The 19806-nt window shown below is 41.7% G+C and overlaps 1 protein-coding gene across 11 annotated transcripts in view; it reads right to left on the bottom strand.

Moving 5' to 3' along the window:
- Positions 1-560: 560 nt before the first annotated feature.
- The window catches only part of CAMSAP1 (calmodulin regulated spectrin associated protein 1), a 45950-nt gene continuing 26704 nt past the window's right edge, over positions 561-19806 (bottom strand). For 4 of the 11 annotated variants that reach the window (XM_072124630.1, XM_072124632.1, XM_072124622.1 and 1 more), the window contains exons 6-19: positions 17133-17192; positions 15232-15373; positions 14838-14977; positions 14662-14758; positions 13115-13280; positions 12067-12173; positions 10170-10254; positions 7482-9801; positions 5090-5226; positions 4447-4661; positions 4189-4291; positions 3986-4098; positions 3350-3468; positions 561-3005 (exon numbers count right to left, since the gene is read on the bottom strand). In XM_072124630.1, coding sequence (XP_071980731.1) covers positions 2703-3005; positions 3350-3468; positions 3986-4098; positions 4189-4291; positions 4447-4661; positions 5090-5226; positions 7482-9801; positions 10170-10254; positions 12067-12173; positions 13115-13280; positions 14662-14758; positions 14838-14977; positions 15232-15373; positions 17133-17192 — 4107 coding nt within the window. In that variant the 3' untranslated portion in view covers positions 561-2702. Of the gene's footprint in view, positions 3006-3349; positions 3469-3985; positions 4099-4188; positions 4292-4446; positions 4662-5089; positions 5227-7481; positions 9802-10169; positions 10255-12066; positions 12174-13114; positions 13281-14661; positions 14759-14837; positions 14978-15231; positions 15374-17132; positions 17193-17538; positions 17572-19806 lie in introns of all 11 variants that reach the window. The other 7 variants (XM_072124626.1, XM_072124633.1, XM_072124627.1 and 4 more) reach the window with 7 other exon arrangements.

Here is a 19806-nt window from a genome sequence, read left to right as displayed (position 1 = left end):
TAATTATCAATAAAACTTCATTACAGACACCTTACAGCTGATCATTGCAGTCTGGGACTATAGTAACATCCAGAGACTTCACCAGAGGTCACAGTAGGATGAGGGGTCCGTCTTTAGAGGTCGTGTGTCCTTAAGTAGGGGAGCGCCTGCATTAGGAATATGAAGCCAGGAGTGCAGGTCCCCACTGAGTGGTCAGGTCTCCCACCTATAAGAATCTCTGTAGGTCTCCCACCTCCCAGACTAAAGTAACCCTCCAATACCCATGAGGCAATATTTTTGGTATTGGAGATATAATGAACCTCTTTTCATCTTATTCATAATCCAGCGGGTTACCTGTCAATGGGCCGGACTGCACCTACCCCACTGCCATTACTGAGATTGCCTACATGAGTCTGAAACGGATGAAATGAAAGAGAAAATTAAAAAGAAGCGCTATATTCTATATACAATATATATTTCTATACACATTAGGTACCAGGTGTATATAATAAAGAAATAAAAGATGAAAATGTGATGGAACACAAGACAGACACAGTAAATAAAAGATGGGAGGAACAAGATACAGTATTTCATTTTATTTAATTTCAGTGCTTTCATAAAATAAATAGGAGTTAAATAACCATGGTGAAGGGGATCACAGGCAAAGGGGGCGTCAGGAGGGGGGAGCATGATAACAAATTCTCTTTATGCACTGTAGACTTATAAAGCTTTCGGTTATATACAGAAACATCGACAATGAATATATACAGAACTGCAGCAGTCTCGAGTAACATGGAAGAAGGGGCGTCACTGGGTGTGGGGGGCATGTGGAGACATCCGCTGTAACCAACCTGCTCTCTGGATTATAAAAAGTCACCATTCAACATCTGAAGAAGTGTCTTGCCACCCGCTGTGGGATCTACAAATCCAGGGTTGGATGCTGGAATCTGTATTCCCGCATCGGGTGGATTTAAAGGGGTTTTCTGAAATGTTTTAAAGAGGGGCAGGAGCTATACAAACCATACCCCAGGTCCAGCGCCACCGCTCCAGGCCTAGGGTCATTTCCCATTCATTGAGCATGTGACTGATGAAACGACCAATCAGTGTGAATGATCGCCATGTGACCACCAAGGCAAATGATTGGCTCTGCCATAACGTGCACAATGAACGCGATGTCCGAATGGTGGAGAATCCACAAGACCAGAGCACAGGCACCAGGGAAGTCTAGATTTTGCTTCATTCCTCCCCACTTTCTATTTTTTTTTTTATATCTCAGAAAATCCCTTTAATAGTTACGAGCATTATTATCCTTTTGTACCAAAGTAATTCAAGTAATACTTCAGACCAAGTGCAAACCGAAAAGAAAAAAAATATATATACATATAATACTCTCAAAAAAATATATTTAAATATTTCCGGTGTGATTTTTTTTTTTCCTTTTTTTCTTTTAATTAAAACTGTAACTTAAACAATGGCGCTGACATGGTATCTAGTGAAACGGTACAGAAAACGGCGTCCAAAGTGCGTGAGACAATAAGACCACGGGGAGAGAGAGTTTTCCTTCTAGTCCAAGCTGTAACCAACCGTCCTGATTGTAAGCATGGATTAAAAAAAATAATTAAAGAGGGGAAAAAAACTGTATATTTTTATTACTTCAAACCATCATCGTCCGTCATGAGTTCGAAAACCAGGTCTATTTTTTTTTTGTATGAGGGAAAAGCGAAAAGAAAAAAAAAAAGGCTTCCCAAAAAAATAAAGTCACTCCAGATTATAAAAAAAAAAACGAAATCATGTATCACTGCACACACGCTGGGGGATTCCTTGTTTTTTATGGTGTGCTTCTTCATCATCCGAAAACACAGCAACAGATAAGATTGCAATTGTAACACGTCATAAAACCATTCAATGAAATAAAAATTTCTGGTTTGTTTTTTTCTTTTTTTTGATAAGTGCACCGTTATAGTCTTCATAGACAGGAGTACCGTGCTCAGAGTGGGGACTGACCTACGACTATACCAACACACGCTGCGATAGTACAACCCATGGATTACAGGCCGATCGGTTTAGTGTATACGTCAGCTTATAGGGAAAACTTCCCAGATTACAGCAGCACAAAAAAAAATAATAATAAAAACGCCTGCAGTAAACACAATTGCATTGCTGAGATTTCATTTCCGTCAAGCCAATATATTTTATTTTTGCCTGCTTTTTTTTTTTTGTAAAACCCCCCCAATTGCAGGAAGTTATTATTCTTTTCCGGCGCCTCCCCCAGTTTTCAGAGTTTCGTTGCAGATTAGGAGCGATCAAGTAAACGGGGGGAAAAAATCCACTTGGTAAAAACGTTAGCGTCATGCATCATCGTCGCTCTCTTCAAGGAATAGTCTGTTCCGAGTTTTCGTGGCCCGCCTCTGTCTGTAGGGAAAGAATGAATGACAAGGGGGAGGGACTTGATAAAAAGGGCACATCCTCCGATTTGATGGTTTTGGGGTGTGGAGAAATGTGAACTGGGACCTGCAGCAAAACAAAGCAAGGATAGCAACTTCTCATAGTCGCTGTAAAACTTTTTAAAACTTCCCTTTGGAAAAAAAAAAAAAAAAGAGTAAAACTAAAGAGACAAAAAAAAAAAACCCAACATTCAAAGTGCTGCAACTTTTCATATCCACTGCAGGAAAGGCGTAAACATATTTCCTCGAGTACCAGCGTGATGTCCGGCGGGTGGGCGGTCACTTGTACAGCGGGCTCTTCTTTGGCAATGCGGGTCGCTTGGCTTGCCACAAGTGGTTATGGATAGTTAGTGCGTCCACGCTGACAGACATGGTTTTGGCAGGGATCACAGTAAACTGCTTTCTGTCCGAGCTGTATTTGTAAAGTTTGTCTATCATCTTCTTGGTGATGGTTTTGGGGCCTGTTCCCGTCAGCTTACAGATTTCCTCAGAGTCTGGATAATAGGAATAAAGTGCTCGAAACTGACAGCCGGCGTCACGGAACAAGATGATGTAGTGGTTGGAGTCGCACTTCTCTAATTCCTGTATTGAAGGATAGGAAGCAAAATGCAAAATTCAGAAGTTTTTTCTTTTTCCCTTTAATTTAACGCTTAAGGACATAAAGCAGCCATTTGGGACCGAAAACTACTGGTTGATAAGGACCTGTGAGTTTTCAAGTGTCCCAAATCCCCCCGACAGTTCCTTTACCAGCACAGACGGGATGGCTTAGACTCTTACAGAATACCAAGTGTGTGAACATGACCGTAAAAAACAGTCTAGAGGTAAAGCGAAACTGCCAGGATGTGGACCCTTTGTGTAAATCGTGACAAAATCCCAATTGTGTGAACATGGCCATACAAAACAGACAGATTAAATCCCACACTTACATCCAAAGTCGAGTTCTTCTGCGATTCGTTCACCTTTCCAGCGAGGCAGCAGTGGGATATAGCGTTGTGTATTATTGGTTTATTTGACTTGCTGCTTGGTTCTTTATAAAGTTTTGGACCTTTTAAAAATAAAAAATACATAATGGTCAATTTTAAAGGGCTTTTACTAGGGGATGACTGGACATCTGATCGAGGTCATTATGTCTCCTGGAAGCCCCAGTGGTCAAGCGGTACAGATTACCCCAAGTTCCCTGAGCTGCCCTATACTGCATAGGACTTCTAGGATCAATTTTGCTTTAAACAGACTCAGAAATCCCATAGAACTCACAGATTTCTACAAACCTAGCGGATGCATCAGAGGATTAGACATTATTCCCCCATCTACAGAGCGGGTAGTGTCCTTTATAATAATCATATAATAATATATATTTTATATACATTAGTACAATTTACAATGTATTCTCTTGAATCCCATATACAATAATGCATGAGAAGTATATGGAAATATATTGCTAGGATTACATAGAAATGTTCTATATAACGTAGTACGCATAATTTCTTGTACCGTAAATATCTCAGAAAACAATGCAAATAACAATTATAGCTGAGAAGGACATGAAAGAAGCCTGTATAAACCTGAATATTCTGCCACGGATGCCACAGAGGATGCGGTGGATGCATTTTCCCAGTCCCGCTCTGTTCTGCTTTGGTGCCTGCTTGCCACAGACAGCATTTCCACTGAGTCCACCCTGACATTATGGAAAGGAGAAGGCATGTTACTGACAACGCTCAGCATGTAGCATATACCCATTGCCCTTACCAATATCTGCAAAGTATACCTGTGAGAAGGCGTCCCCCCAGAATGGACACTTTCAGCCTCCGTAGTTGCACCAGACGCCAAAGAGAGACTGGAACCAGACTGTGCACTGCTCAAGTTATCTGCTGCACAGACAAAAACATGATGATCACATATTGGAAAGGGGAGCGGGCACGTCTGATGGCAACATCATGCCCTGAAAACAGTTGTCAGTAGAAAGGACATACATCACAGACGCACAAAAACAAGGAAGAGATATCTGCAGACATCTGCTACGTACGTGTAGAGGAATATTTAGTTCCTGAGTCGCTGTAGGATTCCTCTCTGTGGACAGACTTGGGCCGGGATTTCTTAGGTTTGGGCTTGGGTTTAGGCCTTCCTAATCCTTGCTCCTCTAGGATTTGTTGTTGCTTCCTTCGGAGATACTCCTGTTTGATAAGTTCCCGTCTTGCTTTTTCTTCGTCCTTCCGTATACGATCTTCCTCCGCTTTGCGGCTAACATGGAAAATCAATTGATAACACATATGTGTACAGTTTACACTCTAGCACATACATATTTTATGTAGGGCTCCAGATTGTGCCAAAACCATCCCCCTTTCTGCCTCCAATCTGCATCCAATGCATGTGAATGAGGATTTGTAACCCTGTTCACGTGCATCAGAAAACCATAACCTGATTATTTTTAGGAAAAAAAAGCACATTCTTTTCCTTTTTGTGCTTGCATATTGTTGCGGGAAAATGCCAGTGGATTAGAGCACCACAGACACTGCAGATTTTGGCAGTAATCTGAGGGCCAGCTCTGGATTTCTGCTATGGATACTCTTAGATATTTGACAACATGCTATGGTGTTCACCATGTGATAGCCAACCAGTATCTAAAAAGGTACACAATTACAAATAGAGAGCACACGCAGGACACTTACCGCGTCTCATCCCTCTTTAGCTCTACTTCTGCCTCTAGCTGCTGCTTCCGGAGCCGAGCTTCTTCCGCTTTCTTCTGCTGTTTTAGGAGAAAGGCGGCCCGCTTCTTGGCCAGCTCGTCCTCGGCTTTCTGCTCATCCTGGAGGCATGAAACCAGACAGTTAGTATGTGACCAAGAAAAGAAGACCTCTTACAACTTGCTACAAAACGGAGCCGCTAGCTTCAGCTTTAGAACAGCACATTGGATCTCAAGAGGAGCGACAGCAGAACAATATAAATTAACAAATGTTATATCCACCATTATTGATGAATGGTCTGATAGTTACACCCACAGGACACTGCTTACAAGGAATACAAAGTAAAATAAGGAGGGGGAAGGGGAATCTGCAGAAAATGTATCAAATAAAGGAACTCATAAGGGAACACAAACCCTTATACCAGCACAATTTCAGCAGTCTCTGTGTGGCTTCTAGCCCAATTGGTCCAGAGGCGCTGAAACAGCCAATCACTGGCCTAAGTGGTCACTTCTGACCAGCAGATGGCGCACAGGTTGTCACCACATCAGATACAACAGGACCAGAGGACCAACTGGACAGTTTGCACTGGAACCAGGAATCCTCCACAGAGGAGATTATATATTTTACACAAAGGCAACCAGCCTGAGGGTATTTTCTCATTTTACATAGTGAGGCCTAATCTCCGAGTCTCAGGGAAAACTAACAGCATATTTCCACCACCACATCCCCGTTCACTAAGGATTAGCAAGGGTGCCAAAGTTCAACATTATCATATGATAGAATAGCAAAATGTTTTAAGTTTCCAAGAGAAGTCACCCCATTGGAGTGCGTCTAAGCAGTGTGGATTCCTCAGACTGTAAGCTCTTGCTATCAGTTCCCTCACTTCTATTGTTCCATTTGAGTGTTATCACTGTAATGTCTTCTAATTTGTATATGTATTCCTGCATTGTGATGGCATTCTAGAAGTATTTTTGTGATGCTCAAAAATGCAGCACAAAAAAACTGCATTACACATGTAACTATGTGCATTTTGTCTAATGCCATTTCCACCATACTGTCTGCACCCATCATCAGGTAGGAGCATTTATAGGAGAGTTGTGGTGCTGTGTTTTAGTGGATAAGGCATTACAAAGTGCAGGTCATAGCTGCTATGTAGGAAGGCTTGTAATGGGATTGGGTCACATACATTTACCACTTCCTTACTGCTGTATGACTATATACGTTGTATAGTAGTAAGGGCTGTATGGAGAGGGCTCACAGCCAGACTTTCCCTCACCCCCCTTTTCCCTACAACACACAAAAATAAACGAACAAGAAAATCGTACACGTTAGGTATCCCGGTGTCCCAAAATGTCCGATCTATCAAAATATAAAAAAGACTATTCCCAGTGACGAACCCGTAATGGAAAATGGCAACCAAATTTCTGAATTGACACTTTTGTGCCATTTGTCAACTCAATTTTTTTTTATAAAATTAAAATTAAAAAGTCATTTCAACCTGCAAAAAGGTCACCCTAAACAGCTCCGCAGGCTGAACTAAGAAAAAGGCAAAAAATGGGGAAAAAAAATTGGGGGGGGGGGGGGGGGCACACAAAAGATTTGGAATTAAAACACAAGAAAACAAATATACAGCTGCATTATTGTACAGACCCAATCAATAAAAGGGGAAGTGTTACTTGGACCACACAAAAAAATATGTAAAAACAAAGTGCATAGGAATACAGCGTCCTTGTACAATGACCAAAATAGAAAATGGTGCCACTACAAAGTAAATGGAAAAATAGAAAGAAAAAAGAAAGAAAAAAAAAAGGTGTGTGGAAAAAGGGCCTTGAAAAACAGAATTATACCACAAGTAACTGCTGTGCCCTGCAGGATAAGAAGGTATTTCTGGAGAAAATCTGTGGCCTGAAATAAGTGACATTTTTATAAGTAAAAAGCAGGTCAGTGCAATACAGACGTGCTCATAAGATGCAGCGCCTCCTCTTGTGCCATGCTTCTCATGGGCAAGAAAAGGCGCACCACAAGTTTCTGTTGCATATAAAAAATAAAATATATAATAAAAATATTATATATATTTTTTTTTTTTTTACTGCAATTAGGCCAAAGATTTTCTCTAGAAAGGCATATTGATGTTGCAGGACAAAATTTTAGTTTATATGTGAGCTAAGAGCTGACAAAGTCCCATTAAGGAGATTGTCTCTATACTGGAATCACACACACAGTATATTGTGCATTCTGGGTCAAAGTCCGAATTGGTTTTTAAGGAATGGCACGAAAAGTGATTCAGGCTTTTCCATCCAATCGGAGGAGACCCGACACGTCAACCTTTATCTAAAACCTACATCTCTGTGTATATTGTCTTAACATGGCTACTTGCCTTAAAGAAGAAGCCCACACCAGACTTCTGATCTTCACTTATTACATCCGTGGAGTTTTCAGAAGGTTCTGCTCCAATCTCTTCCTCTGGGTCTTTTAGATCAGATAGATCAACCTCGATCAGGCTGCTTTTGTTCTTGAAGCGCTCATCCACCGGCATATTCTCCTTACCAGACGTCTCAGCGGACCCTACACACGCCACGCGTACGCCGTTCACAGAGTCTCTGTGCATTTGTTCGGAGAGAATATTTGCATCTTTGGAGGTGGACAGAACAAATGTCCTCTGGCTATGCTCCTCATGCAGTCGGAAAGTACCAGGGGATTTATCCAGGGGGCCGTTCACTTGCTCTGCACCATTTTCAAGAACATCTTGGGGGGCACAAGGCGATTTCAGAGATGGGACAGGTTTTAAATGGGGTAAAGTGTCTATGCTGTGAGTGGGAGTTATTACACGGGAAGTTTTTTCCTTGGTGGTTTTGTGTTCAGATGCCCGCGATAACCTGCTACGACCTGGAACAAATCTCTTGCGAGGTCCTGGTCCAGTTCCGGTTGGGGACAGGGGCTCCATAAACTGTACAGGTGGTTTTAACTTAAGGTCTTGGGTGCTATTTTTAAGGTCTGGTAGCACAGCCCCGGGTGCCTTCATGAGCATCTCTTGCTGTTGAGATATTTTCAGGATTGCCTGTTGTAGTGTACTGATGGTTTCATTCAGCTTTTCAATGGAAAGGTTGCACTCATTGACATCTACCTCGGAGTCCGCTTCATCTGGAGGGACATTGCACAAGTCTCCTTCGTCTAAATCTGGCTCCTTGGGCTTTTGCTCAAAGACTTCCTGAACTTTAGGTTCCTTGGAAACTTCACTTCCCACATCAGTTTTTTCAAGGTGCACTTCTAACTTGGAGGTGACTTCATCCGCTTCCACCAGGTGCTGCTTAGTGTAATTCCTTTGGAAATGCTGCGGCTTTAAAGGATGAGGATGTCCCTCAGATTTTCCTTTTTTCACTACATGTAAGAAAGCAGCTTTGCCGAGTTTTAAGCGCTGCCTTGCAGACAGAGACTCCATCTTCTTCTTCTGGGCCTCGATGGCCCTCCGCTTCTCTTCCAGCTGCATGTGAAGTTGGACAAGCTCAGAAGCGAGGACATTCGCATGGTCTTTACTCTGCCTTCCAGGACTATGCTCCCGCCGTTGTTTCCAGGTGGTCAGTGGAGGGGGGCAGCACTCTGAACCATCCGGAGTGGTCTTTTGCGAGCTGCTTGTACTGGATTTTGTCTCATAACTGTTTAGTCTTTGGAACTTTCTTTCTGCAAAGCTGGTCATTCGAACGCTGCCACTAGCCATGGAGACGCTGCTAAGCTGGGATATTGTGCTCAGACATGGACTGGATCGACCACTGGCATCATCCTTGTCGTCATTCTCTTTCACTTTCATATCCTCCTGCAATTTGGCTGACTCTTCTTCGCCTATGTATTTACACACTGGAAGGGAAGGGGGTAGGTCTGGTTCACAATCCTCTAGATCTAGAATTTCAGAATCAGAGTCATTCCTTAATACTGTCCAAGTGCTTTCTGGATCTTGCTCTTCGAGGGGAGATGCAGGCTTTTCTTCTTCAGCAGGTTCTGCTTTAGAATCGTGAAGGAAAAACCCACCAGCGACCTGTTCAGTTGATTCAACACTGCTGGTTGCTAGTGGCCTAAATGTGCCACTACCATTTTCCATGGACAGCTGCAGGGGAGAATCCATAGCAGGTAAGTCCGTACTACAGACAGGGGTAAATGTTCTGTTCAGATCCCGCCCAGTGTGAAAAGTGGTTATTTTCTTTCGTGGCAAAGACTGTGATGTCTCATTCTGACGCCTGGAAGCGAAGCTCCTCTGCTTGATCTCACCATACTCCTCTCTTTTGTGAACAGTCTGCTTTTCCTTTGCTGGTTTAAGGATGGCAGGCATTAAGGGCTCCAAGAAGAAGCTCTCTGGCTTGCCATCTACATCTGCAGATATTCTGCCTGGGGATCTTGCTGTGCCAGGATGACTGGAGGCCCGGGAGGAGATGCTCTGCAGTTCCAGGTCTCCATGACTTGAAGTTTCATCTGTTCTAATAAATGCAACAAGCTCCTCTTCGTCATCTTCTATATCTACATTTCCCAGTAGGCTTCTTGAAGGGACATGTGCAGAAGAATTCATGGGCTGGTTCTTGGGAGTTGCATTTATGATATTGGAAGCCAGGCTGTCCTTGCTTATCGATCGGGCGAGACTAATGCTGTCACCAGAGGTTGCATCAACATCATCAGCACAGTGAAGGGCAAAAGGAGGCTGTGAGAGAGGCCTGCAAGCAAAGAGAGGAACACACAAGAATTACAAAGGGTTTTTAAGTTGTTTCATGTAAATACAAGCAATCCCCAACTTACAGACTGGATGCTGGTAATCTATTGTACTTTAGTCCCTTGCTGCAATGATACAGTAAGAGTTTTCAAATATCTCTGCAATGAAGCTTTATTTTTAAACCGTGCTCTTATGACAAGCCAAATTTAAGAAAATTGCGTGTTTTTTCTTGGGAGTTACACTGACACAATAATAGCAAAAATAATTCAACTATATAACCTGGGGGCTGCCAGAATGTTAATAGACTAAATTACTTATTTCCTTCCCAGCCACCCCAGGACTGGACATCTGTAGTTCATCTACAATACTGACCTTGGCTTCTTCTCTGCCCAAGCCATGACAGACGATCGAGGTGGAACATCAGAGCGGGTCAAGGAATTAGAGCGATCTCTGTGACCTAAAAGAAAAAAAAAAATATATATATATATAGATACATATAACGTAATGTATTACACAGGTTACCACTGGCAGCGACTATGCATAATGTACCTCACCACAGTTCACCAATAGGTCAAATGATTCACGCAACAGACAGAGCCAAAAGCAGACGGCGCCATCAACAGTGTTAACAAGATTGTTTGGTGCTGATCTCACAGTCCACATCACTGCCTCAAATCAAAAGGGTCACATGACCAAAACCATCAGTGTCCTTTCCTGAATAACAACAGCCAGAGCTATTCAGTAAATGCAGCAGGTCACAGGACATTCTTATCAGCAGCAATGATGGGCATCGTGAGCCAGCACAAGTTAAACCAACTTCCATCAAGCGGACACAGAATCCTAATTAATTTAACACTTTTCAAAGCATAACATTGCATATACAGCTTATTATACAGTTATTGAGCTCAGAACAGGGGTCTCCTATCTGGTCACAGCAGATGTTGGATGAAAAAGGGACAGTGCACGTGGGATTTCAACATTCTTCTCTGGTTCTGCAGAAGATAATCTGGCAGCAAAAGCGTCTGTACAAGACTTATTTCCCCTCTCCACTTTAAAGGGGACCTGTCATTAGAGTTTACCACCCTGAGTAACAATGCATGCTGATAAAGGGTCACAAGTCCTCCCCATATCACCTCAAATTATCTGCCAGTGGGGCCCTGTACCTCAATTACAGAGGTTTTTCTCATGTGCAAATTAGCTTTTCCGACTCATGTCTGGTGTTTGTGACTCTTCTCTCTCTCAGGCTGGCAGTGAACCACACCCCATTATTCTGACACTGACTGTGTCTCTTCAAATCACTGCTCTGCTTCCTTGTACATAGGGACTGTCTGCTAATTTTCAAATACAGACATAAAATGTACAGATGAGAAATATTGTGTCAACTTTTTTTACACAGTGGCTTGTGTTACATTCACGACATGTGACCAGTGACATCATCACAGGTCCTTTAGCCTTCTAAGAAATCACAGCAGCCTCCATGGAGGATGGAGGGGAGAAGTCCAGGGAGGCTGCTGTGACTTCATATGGTCAGATACATGCATGGGGTACAGTTTGCTATTATTAAGAGGCTAAGGGACCTGAGATGTCAATATGCTCACATGACATGAACTGTGACAAGTAAGGAGGCATAAGGCATGGGGAGCATCAGATGGGAAGGGCCGGATGATCAGGATGCCCCTTCTGATTGATGCCAGGTTATATAAGATAAAAGGAGATTTATGTGGATGTAAGCAAAAAATTTTTAGGTAAAAGAAGAGAGTCAGTCTGTTATTAGAGCTCTATAGGAACCTGTCACTGGCTGTATATGTGCAAATGTGCTGACAGGTTCCCTTAAAGAACACTTGCATGCTTGGATGAACAATTGCATGTGTATGGGAAGAAATATTTGATGGTTAAATGCCATCTATATAGGTACAAGGTCAGTTTACAGAGTTATTCTTATCTCAGGCTTTCATGTAACAAATGCAGATTCTTTGGAGATTTTGGTCCAAATTTTCCTGTGGGAATTTCCACTACCATAGAGGAGATTCGGCTGCAAACCTGCGCTAAATACCTCCCCACTGCAATCTCATGATAAGATGCAATACCCATATTAATTTCCATGTGCAAATATTGTTAGCTCCATCAGGAGCCTCTGTTGCAAGTTCCTTCAAAAATCTAAATATGGAAATAAAATTGGGAAAAAAAGAGTGATGGATCTCTTGCTATTGCACAAAAAAAAAAAAAACTAATAATGGAAAAACACAGAACGGAAATGAAGCCATGTTACCAAGCGCATCCTTACTGGGGCTCTCATCAGACTGCACAGTCTTCTGTTGTTTCTGTCTTAGGGGCAGCAGAGGATGGGACGGGCTGAAGGCGCTGCTTCCTTTCCCACTGAATAAATGAATAACAAAATGTTAATTATAGGTCTGTAGCGATCGCAGAACATACTCACTGCACAGACTGATTAAATCACAAGAGGACAGATATAATTAAATATCATTAACCCAGAAAAGATCTTCAATTAAATCAGAACCTCAGCTTTTATAGTCACCAGTGACAAGCACAGCTAGATGTAAATATACCTGTCTGCAATCTACGTCTGGTTCTAGTATAGTAAAGAGACTGATTTCCACCTTACAAACCAATACATTACATTACCAAGGGAGTTATGAACAACCGCTTAACTGGTTTAAAGGGATTTTCAGATCTCAAGATATTTAGGACCCACCCTTAGGACAAGTCATCAATATGAAATTGATGGTGATGTAACACCTCATGCTCCTATGATCACCTGTTGGAAGAGGATCAATGTGGTCTCCATAACAGGCACTGCGCCGTGCACTGTAGAGTGGATGTTGATGGCGGTGCAGCTCAATCCCATTCACTTGTATAGGGGCTACAAACAAGCTGTGATGATGAGCAAGTAGTCGCATGGCTAGGAGGCACAAGCAGCACTCACTGAAGTCTTATTGCTGCTTGAACAGAAGACTGCGGGGTAAAAGGATGTCCCTCACCAGTCACATTTATTACCTGCCCAAAAGATTTTAATCCTGAAAAATCTTTTTCAGTAACTGACCCATTAGGACTCCCTAGGTCTACCCAACTCTACAACATGAGCATCTTGAAGCGGTTTCTCCTGCTATTGGTCCACAACATGAGGGACATGTTGAGAGATGTAATATCAATGAATGAGGGCCATTGCGGTCATAGCAATTGACAGGGATAGCTGCCAGCTGCTTTTTGACTATAAAGAAGGAATAGTTCAAACAGGAAAACACCTTCAACCCTCATAACAAAATTGCAATAAACCAGTATAAAATAAAATAGCTCACTTCTCCGCTTCTTCAGGCTGTAAGTAATTTCTGCTGGTGTCCGCTATGCTGTGCGTCAATGAATGAGTATCCGCTGTGCCTGCGGGGCTCGCCATGAAACTTCGCTTCGTTGCATTGGAAATTGGGATTTGGGGACGACTGTTTTTATGTGGCAATACTGCTTTTGCTGTAACATTTAATAAAAATAATATACCAACATAAAATGAGAATTTACTCATATCCAATTAATTTTTAGAAGCAGAATTTCATCCAATTATTACATTAAAAAGTAAATTTGAGATTATTATATAGAAGGATTTATTGCTAAGGGAGGCAAATACCACCAGATCAGCTGCGTGAGCGCTACAAGCGCCACTCCACCTATCAGGAAGCAGTTTATGGGGGGTTGTCCCGAGATGTTGGCAGGTAACATTAGGATCTGACTCATGAAGCCCTTTCCAATTCAAGTAACTATACTTGAATTGGCAGCGAGGAGAGGCAGCGAGAACATTTGAGATGCCATTCTATGGAACAGTTTCTGTGTACAGTGCTCAGATATCTCCGGCAGTGCCATAGATAACGAAATGAGCCAGTAAGTGTGTATTATCCAGCAGCCGCTCCAGTTATTCAGCAGAATGGACGTACGGTGCAGTCATACGTCACATCTAACGCATGCGTTTCAAAATGCATTGCACCAGCTGGAGAGAGTTGCCTAAACAGCTGTTAACATTTGAGTTTACAAAATGCACCCGTTAACAAAAGTGTTTTATAAATACAAGTGTAAACAGCTGTTTAATTAGGCAAATCAATCCAGTTGGTGCATGCGTTAGACATGACAAGTGAAAAAACATTCCAGTCAAGGCCAATTCATTGAAAAATCCATGGTGCAGGGCCTGCGGTTCATTGTATTCCTAGAACCTTGGTAAAACCTAGAGCCATGCCTCTCCCTTCAGGCCCTGCACAAGGTATAATACACTGAATCAGCTGCGACTGAAGGGTTCCTTTAAGACTGGTCCAAGGATCAGTAGGTTATCCATAATGTTTTCCAGCATGTGACCCAATTTTGGAATAACTCCTTTAAGTAGTTCAGCGCAATATGTAGAAACTGTATTCAATGGTCCCCAAGTTTTAAATCTTAGGCTATATTCACACTGCCGTTGCCTGCCCGTACCGTACCGTAGCGGGCAGCGGCAGTGCACAGGGAGAGGAGGAGGAGGTGAGCGCAGCTCACCCCCGCCCCTCTCCACAGGAAGTAATGGCGCACGGCGCCGTACTACGGGTAAAGATAGGACAGGTCCTATCTTTTTCTCGGGTACGGAGCCGCACGTGTGCTGCACCGTACCGCTCTTGTAGGGCGCCGTGCGCCCATTGCCGTCTATGGAGGACGTATATCGGTTGTATATACGTCCTCCATACGTTAGTGTGAATGTAGCCTTACTTTGTATGTTTCAATACAGTCAGTGAAAGGACATTTATTTCCATACAGTTGAGGCGACACAGGTATATTACTTTCTAGAAATGCATGATGCAGGGGTGTCCGTGAGACACAATATTTCGATGTGACCTACCTTCCTTAGATTCTTGGGTATCTCTCGGTTGAACAAAGTCGGGCTTCACATTTTCAAACCACCAGAAAAGCTCAGCAATAAAAACCATTATATTCGGCTGAGGAAACAAAAAGGAAACAATTACTCCAAAACATCTTTCCGGATAGTTTTGTTTTTACCTTAATCTAGGCATTTACCTTCAGGACCAATGATGCATATAACATGTCCTCTAGGGTTAGATAAAAACACTTATTTAGGTATTCGCTGGAGAATTCCTTGAGGAGCTGGATGTTGTACAGGCTGTCAGCGATGGATGGCACTTCCTTTAAACAGATGTCTGTGGGAAGGAGAACAGTCGTGTCAGAGACTGCAGAACACAGATTTAACCCTAAAAAGGAGAATTATTTCCAAGTCTAAAGCTGGCCATGCATATTTGATAGCGGATGAGCAATCCTGAAGGTTCAGGGATGTTAGTGGATTTCTATGACCCGCTATGACACAGCAATACAAAATCAGGTATAGTAAATAAACTACTACTAGGACACATGACATCCTTCAACCATTGTAGATTTTTCAGTGTATACTGCATACCATCCAGCTTCATCAGTTCTGGGCAGTAAAAGTGTATAACCGCCAATAGGGCGGCGCCATCGCTAATGTCCTTCATTAGGTCTTCGAGCAGCGGGAAGAAGGGCAGCTGTCTATTTGATGGGTGATCACGGCGGTAACGTACCTGAAAGGGCAAATGTCCAGCGTCACTACATAGGTCTAATAAAGCGGGAACACCACAAATCAGGTGAACAATAAAAAAAAAAAAAAACGAGACTTTACATGTTAAACAACTAAAACTAAAAAAGTACAGAAGCGGGTGACTGCGCTGCTAGTGATGGAAGAGTATCAAATATCCACACAGTAAGAAACACACAGGCAGGAGGAAACCGAGCACTAGAGATCACATCACACAAAAATATCTTGTGGGTTCTGTTATATGGATTTTTTTTTTTTAGTAAAATGGGTTTTTTAGGGATCACCTTTTGGATAGGTCATTAATAACAAAGCAGGTGTTTGGAGAGATCCCTCACTGAGCCCTGTGGTTGCGGATGGTACTGCAGCTCAGACATTCACTCCAGCTGCATCCAGGTAACATGACCAATGGATGGAAGTCTGAAGTAATACATGGATGGCCGGCTCCCAGGTCATGCTACACTGTGCATTCAGGAGTAATGCATAGACACATTCTAATCTGGGTCACAAATTACATAACCTGGCATCACACACTTCTAATCAGAGTCTCCAATTTAGCGCAGATTGATGACTAAAAGGGCTCATTCCTAACATTGCTGTGATCAGTAAAGTAATCTGCAGGCTCAAGACAGAAATAGGAGAAGTCCTTGAACATCGAGGCAACTGAAATCATGTAGCCAAGGGGTCGCTTAGTGTGTAACATCGATTACGCCCAAGTACGCTTTCAAAGTCTAGTCTAGATAGTTTCTATAAATGGAGATGTCCTGCAAATGCCTTTAGTTGCTCTGCACTACCAAGCAACGCCACAATACAATGTATAGCACCAGGGCTTCTGAAGCAGGGAATGCTCCGAACTGAAGGTATGTGACTGACCGGCTACAGAAATTATCTGCGTTCACAGAGTCACTTACCAGTAACAAAAAAAAAAAAATCTATATCATTTAAAACAATCCCACAAAATACTTTTATTACAATTTCATAGCAATTCTTCTACAACAGGTGTGACCTTAATATAGATGTACCAACTATTTAAGTCAAGTTACCCCCCATTCACATGATAGGCGAGGGTATGACTGCTGTTAACCCCACAACCCGCTAGAAATACGAAGGACAAAAATTCCTGTTCTCACTAATGGGTGGAACCGCAGGACGAGCATCTGTCCTGGAGCGCCGTTCAATTGTATGGTAGTGCCAGAAATTGCAGAACAAAGCGCTCGGCCCCCTCTGGTTCTCCCATATAGAGTGAATGGGAAGCAGAACGCTGTGTTTGGCGATCTATGAAATTCCCATACTAATGAAAAATCAGTAGGACGCATGCTCATCTGGCCGCACCATCAACTAGTGAGAACGACATCCCACTTCTCCATAATTGCTGGCGAATTACTGCCTTGCTGGGGGTCGCAGCAGTCAGACCCTCACCTATCAGTTTGCTATGCCCTGTCCGGTCAATAGGGAATAATTTTAATATTTGGTACAAACTATATAAAACATCAAAATGCAGGAACAATAGGCAGATAAAGTCCTACTCGCATAAGGCCTAAACATTGAGTAAAGCCAGCATAGACTCAAGGATAAGGGTGGATGGGATATTGAAAATGTCCATTCTGGGGTAAAACATTTTCAGGATGTAAAAGTTTTCTATCATACATGGCAAGAGGCAAATACTATAGTGTATTCCATCTTAGCCACAAGGATGGAGCTCCCATGGGTCAGGTGCGCTAGTTAGGAGAAGGTGTTGTATACTATACCACTCGTGCATACTCCACAGGCTCCTGCATGCAATGCGCTAGTGCATGCATTAGATCAGGCTTACAGACACAGATGGGACAGAAAGAACAAACAATGGTTAGATGGCAAATCACAGAGAAAGACAGACGGACAAAAGCACATGTCATGGGCAATGCCGGGGAGGTTTCTCTTCCTCGTGTGGATATTACGTACGTAATACGGCTAGTAAACAGATGCCATGTGAGTGTGGGCTGGGATTTTTTTTTTATTATATTTTGGTTGGGGGGGCGTCTGCTTTGTCATTCTGTTTCCTGCTACTTGGAGGCAGATGTAAAGAAGAGTATGGAGAAGCTGACTGGAGTTACGCTACAATGAGACTGTGCCATGGTGGATGGATGAGGAGTCACAGAGAGGGACTTAACTTACAGGTACTAACTTCCAATACCATTTTGAAGGAGACTTTTCAGGAGACAAGGAAAACAAGTTAGGCAGAAGAAAGGAAAGTCTTAAAATGTTGGCATAATCAAGCATAAAAGATTCTGTATCCAGAACTTTCCATTCTTTACCATTATTAGTTCACAGCGATCAATGCATGATATATTACTTTAAGCAGGAAATCATTGCATCATCATTATACATTATGTAAGTATATAAACAACGCTGATGCGGATCTGCCTCTATTCTCATCTCTAGCGCCACCACAGGTGAAAAGATAAATGACAGTTACCATTGAAATCAATGAACTGTCCAGGTAATACAAGGATGTCATGTTGAGTCCCCCAAAAGAGAAAAGATGCTCTTTATGTGCAAAATGACTGACAAGTTGTAAATTAACAGATTGTAAAGGGGTTTTCCAGGATAAAGATACTGATGACCTATATATATGGGAGAAGTGATGGATATCCTCTCATCTCAGCACAAAGAGAATTGAGCCCTATCTTATATGTAGTGGTCAGCGGCAGGAACTGCAGTTGACCAAGCAAAGGACCCAATTGTACTGATAGTGATGAGGTTGGTTATGGCCAAATCATCAGTAATGGTCTCCTAAAAACCCCTTTGACTATAGAGTTACAGCTGCAGTCTTAATACATTAAGTTGCATGCAATCTAGTAGGCTACTGCTACTGTAGGCTCTATAGTTAAAGGTTAATACCCACCCTAATATGATGACAGCACGCTGATTGGTTTGGGTATAAAGCACTGGGTCCCCTCCAATAACTACCGGTAGAATGAGATCAATGAGGTCCAAGCAGTCAGACCGCGGGGCATAACAAAGCAACATGGACCAACCCCAAATAAATCAGCTACATTACAGTAATAATTGTGTAATAAGGAGTTTTATAAACTCTTGTTTTCAGAAATGTGTTTTCAGATAGTTTTAAAATGTATATACAATGTATTTAATCTGATAAACATATGACAATGTACAACAGTATTTACAAAGACCAACATGTAGCATGGAGGAATATTGTTACAGAAATATTGTACAGAAATGTTACAGAAATATGCTCTAATACAGGTGGATCCAGAGATATTACTTATTAACATAAAGACTTAATAGAAAGTTCCTTCTTAAAAATTTGCATTAAAAAGAAAAAAATCTTAAATCATATAAACTAAATGCATTGTGTGAAAAATGTACATTAATATTAATACAATGCATAAAGATCTCAAACATTTAGCTTATACGATTTAAGATTTTTTTCTTTTGTAAATTTTTATGAAGGAACTTTCTATTAAGTTTTTATGTTAATAAGTAATATCTCTGGATGCACTTGTATTAGAGAATATCTATAAAACATTTATGTAACAATATTCCTCCATGCTACATGTTGGTCTTTGTAAATACTGTTGTACATTGTCATATGTTTATCAGATTAAATACATTGTAAATACATTTTAAAACAGTCTGAGACAGATTCTATTTGGTGGCCACATTTCTGTAAACAATTGGTTATTTTTTATCCCTTTATTGGTGTAAAGGTTTTTTGTGGCAGCACCTAGAACTGGAGAGCTAAAAGGTTGCTAAGTGCCACTACAATACTATATATATATATATATCGACTAGTTTTATAAACTACACAAGTCCTATATAAAAGTAATGTACATAAACAATAAAGACAATAAGACTAGATAGAGGATCAGTATCTAAACCTTTGACCCTCAGTGCTTTTTGGTGATGGGAAAAGAGGCAGATCAATACAACCAGCACTTTCATACACTCAGAACACATTAAAAAGCACAAACCTGAGATTAGTACATGGTTATTTCTCTTTGGTTAACAGGACAGAGTTGTTGGTGAGTAGAGAATGCAGCGGTCATAACATGCAACTGTACAAAGACTATATATACAGGCGGTCCCCTACTTAAGAACACTCGACTTACATACGACCCCTAGTTACAAACGGACCTCTGGATATTGGTAATTTATTGTACTTTTTCCTTAGGCTACAATGATCAGCTGTAACAGTTATCAAAGGCGTCTGTAATGAAGCTTTAGTGTTACTCCTGATTCTTATGACAACCCAACATTTTTTAAATCCAATTGTCACAGAGACCAAAAAAGTTCTGGCTGGGATTACAATGATAAAATATACAGTTCCGACTTACATAGAAATTCAACTTAAGAACAAATCTTCAGACCCTATCTTGTATGTAACCTGGGGTCTGCCTGTACTATATACTTGCCAAAACA

Source organism: Engystomops pustulosus, chromosome 9, assembly GCF_040894005.1.
Source record: "Engystomops pustulosus chromosome 9, aEngPut4.maternal, whole genome shotgun sequence".
In the NCBI taxonomy this organism is placed as follows: Eukaryota; Metazoa; Chordata; class Amphibia; order Anura; family Leptodactylidae; genus Engystomops; species Engystomops pustulosus.
This window is presented reverse-complemented; position numbering and strand designations above follow the sequence as displayed.